At 50.9% G+C, this 3,829-nt stretch overlaps 1 protein-coding gene across 1 annotated transcript; it reads left to right on the top strand.

Moving 5' to 3' along the window:
• Positions 1-2,129: 2,129 nt before the first annotated feature.
• LOC102244676 (phosphate carrier protein, mitochondrial) lies at positions 2,130-3,119 on the top strand. Its single transcript, XM_005878681.1, has one exon. The coding sequence runs from the start codon at positions 2,130-2,132 to the stop codon at positions 3,117-3,119; it is 990 nt and encodes a 329-aa protein (XP_005878743.1).
• Positions 3,120-3,829: the final 710 nt, after the last annotated feature.

Below are 3,829 nucleotides of genomic sequence, written 5' to 3'. Positions count from 1 at the left end.
AATGAGATAAATTGATTTAACCTCTGTTTTCATAAAATAGCCAGTGATCTGTATTACATGCTAGCAAAACATCCAAGCTGTACCTTTAGGAAATAGAAGTAAATGGTAGCTGCTATTATTACTTCCAGCCCTCCCCTCCTTATTTTCTCTAAGCTCCATTTTTTATACAGTTCAGCGTTTCCCAAAATATGCTCTATGGTTCTCACTTCTGAAAAACATAAGTCAAAGTCCTGAACAAGGCATTAAGGCTTTTCCCAATCTGACCCAATTCTTTTTTTCCAGACTCAACCCTTGTGAGTTTCCACCATGTTGAATTACTCACCTCTCTTCAACAGGTCATGCAGTCATGTTTACCCTTAGCTGGAATTACCATTCTATTCTTATTAACATGGCAGATTTCTATGCATTCTTCAAGACAGCTATGTTGTCATCTCCTCTGGGAAGTTTTCTTTAACCTCATCAGGCAGAATCAGTTGCCCCTCGTTGTTTATCCAGAATGCTATTCAAACTTCTGTTATATTACTGATCACACAATACTGATTTTTGAAATTTCCTTGTTTAGAAGTAAGTAGGAATGTATCTAGCTCTTTCCTAAACCTCCAACCCTGCACGGGACCAGTATCCAGTGGGTGAATGAATGAATGTATGCTACTGATTTACACGTGGAGTCACTTAGTTCTCATTTTCCAGGCCAATGAGACTGCAAGCTCCCTGTGGGGAAGAGAGGATTTCTGACTTATTTTCATAATATTGAAAATCATGGCAGGCATCAGTAATCAATGGAAAAATACCTAATGAATAAAAATAACCAGCTCCCCCACCCACCCTCAGTTTCCTTCCATGCTTCTTAAGCCCTCACTACAACTCTTGGAGGGAAAATAGAAATAAAGTATGAGTGTTGGAGGAAGGAAAATGTCATCCCCACCTGCCAGATAAGAATATTATGTAAATTTACAATAGCTAAGATTTGGAAACACCCTAAGTGCCCATCAGCAGATGAGCGGGTTAAAAAACTGTGGTACATCTACACAATGGAATACTACACTGCTGTAAAAAAGAAGGAACTCTTATCATTCGCAACAGCATGGATGGACCTGGAGAGCATTATGCTAAGCGAAATAAGCCAGTCAGAGAAAGATAAATATCACATGATCTCACTCATTTGTGGAATATAATGAACAACATAAACTGATGAAAAGAAATAGATCCAGAGACAGAGAAGCATCAAACAGACCATCAAACCTCAGAGGGAAGGCAGGGGAGGGGTGGGTGGGTAAGAGATCAACCAAAGGACTTGTAAGCACGCATATAAGCATAACCAACGGACACAGACAGTCGGGGGTGAGGGCATGTGCTGGGGGGTGGGAGTGGCTGGAGAGAGGTCAATGGAGGGAAAAGGAGACATATGTAATACTTTAAACACTAAGGAAACAAAAACAAAAAGCAAACAAACAGCCAAAAAGAATATTATGTAAGGCTGGAAGCTTCAAGACTGGGCCTCCAACACCAGATTCTTAGTTCTCTCCGCCCATTTCCTCCGTGGAAAACTCTGTTGCCATGGAGACGACCATTACGTTAAGTGGGCACAGTTGGGTGCGACTCCGGAAAGGCCTCTCAGGAAGGCAACGGTGCATGGAGACTCTTCACCCTCTCGCCAACCTCCTCATCTATTTACTCGCCTATTCGTGCGTTTACTCATGTTTGTACTTGTTGGCTTACTTTTTTAGTATCTTCGTAGAGTACTAAGTCACAGAGCTGCCACGGGGCACACAAAGCCTTATAAGCGCCCAAGGTAAGACCTAGGGTCCGCGGACCATTGGCTGAGAAGGGCTGAGGGGCGGGGTTCCCGCTGTTACCAGAAGCCCCTTCGCGGAGGGTGTGAGGGAGGCGCGCAGTGCGATTCTCACTTAAACTCTCGCGAGTGGGTTTAGGGCTTCGCCCCAACCCAACCAATAGGGGCTGCGCCTGCGCGGTTGGGGCGTGGGCGGAAACCCTCTAGGCGAGGCTGGGCCGCCCGCTCCCTCTGACCGTTGGTCAGGCGGCTCGCGGGGAAGCTCACTACGCATGCGCACCTGCTCCTGCGGGAGGACAGAGGCCGCAGGGACTTGTGTGCTCAGAGGAGAGGGGCCATGTGTGACAGCGGCGGCATCCCACCCCTGCACGCACAGAGTGGGAGCAGAAGCAAGCGGGCGGCGGTCTCGGTGGAACAAAGCTATGAATACGGCTCCCCGAGGTACCTGCTCCTGTGCGGCCTGGGCGGGATGGTGAGCTGCGGGCTGACGCACACGGCCATCGTGCCGCTGGACCTGGTCAAGTGCCGCATGCAGGTGGACCCGGGCAAATACAAGAGCATCCTGAGCGGCTTCGCTGCGACGCTGCAGGACGACGGGCTGCGCGGCCTGGCCCGAGGCTGGGCCCCCACCTTCCTCGGCTACTCCATGCAGGGCTTCTTCAAGTTCGGCCTCTACGAGGTCTTCAAGATCCGCTACGCCGAGCTGCTGGGCCCGGAGAAGGCCTATGAGTGGCGCACCGGCCTGTACCTGGCCGCCTCGGCCAGCGCCGAGTTCTTCGCCGACATGGCCCTGTCGCCCATGGAGGCGGTGAAGGTCCGCGTGCAGACGCAGCCGGGCTACGCCCGCACCCTGCGCGCCGCGGCGCCCCGCATGTACGGCGAGGAGGGCCTGTGGGCCTTCTACAAGGGCGTGGCGCCGCTCTGGATGCGGCAGATCCCCTACACCATGATGAAGTTCGCCTGCTTCGAGCGCACCGTGGAGGCCCTCTACAAGTACGTGGTGCCCAAGCCGCAGAGCCAGTGCACCAAGGCCGAGCAGCTGGCCGTGACCTTCGTGGCCGGCTACATCGCCGGCGTCTTCTGCGCCGTCGTGTCGCACCCGGCCGACTCGGTGGTGTCCGTGCTGAACCAGGAGAAAGGCAGCACGGCCTTGGAGGTCCTCCGCAGACTGGGGCCGGGCGGCCTGTGGAAGGGCCTGTTCGCCCGCATCATCATGATCGGCACCCTGACGGCGCTGCAGTGGTTCATCTACGACTCGGTCAAGGTCTACCTCAAGCTGCCTCGCCCTCCGGTCCCTCAGCCGCCCGAGTCCATGAAGCAGAAATAGGCGCGGATGGGTCCTGCGCGGTCGCCGCCGCCCTGGGCTCGCACCGCGGTCCAGTGGGAGATGGCGCTCAGACATTCTCAGTGTGTGAAATGTTAACGTGTTGTTTTTTGGTTTTTTTGGAGAGGGGATTTCACGTGCAGTACTTGTTCTCTTTAAATTATTGATTCCTTTTCGGCAATCCAGGGGGATTTGGGGGTTTGAACCATTATTTTTGGGGAGTCGGCATTGGTGGCTTTAACTCAATCGTTTTTTCAACAGTTAGAGGGGGGAAATCTCTGAACAGGAATTAATGTTAGGTAATTTCGTGTCTTTAGATTGTATCTGCTTTGATTCGCCATCCAGTGGGGATTATCCAAGCATCACTGCTGAATAGCCTACTAATGAGGTTGTGAGGTCATCACAACTATGCAGGAGAGGGAACCAATTAAAATTCTGCTACATGGTATGCATCTCAATAGAAATCGGGCACCTATTGAATAGATGAAGGACTCATTCCATATTTCCTGTTCATCTCCATTACAGGTAAAAGCTATTGAAGGTTAAATTGTGACTTAGTGCTCCTAAGAATGTTTTCATTGTTTTCAAAGAGACATGACAGGAGATGAAATGACACGAGCATTTTCTCATTTTGCTTTGTCCAATTCTCTTCCTGATGTTGCCAGTTAGGACAGAGCTCTCTCCAGGAAGTGCTACAATTGGATCAATGTGGA

The sequence above is a fragment of the Myotis brandtii genome, unplaced genomic scaffold (genome assembly GCF_000412655.1).
Source record: "Myotis brandtii unplaced genomic scaffold, ASM41265v1 scaffold57, whole genome shotgun sequence".
In the NCBI taxonomy this organism is placed as follows: Eukaryota; Metazoa; Chordata; class Mammalia; order Chiroptera; family Vespertilionidae; genus Myotis; species Myotis brandtii.
Note: the sequence above shows the minus strand (reverse complement) of the source record. Positions and strands in the feature narration are given on the sequence as shown.

Coding starts and splice junctions, on each gene's coding strand:
- LOC102244676 (XM_005878681.1), top strand. CDS start 2,130: ATGTGTGACAGCGGCGGCATCCCACCCCTGCACGCACAGAGTGGGAGC.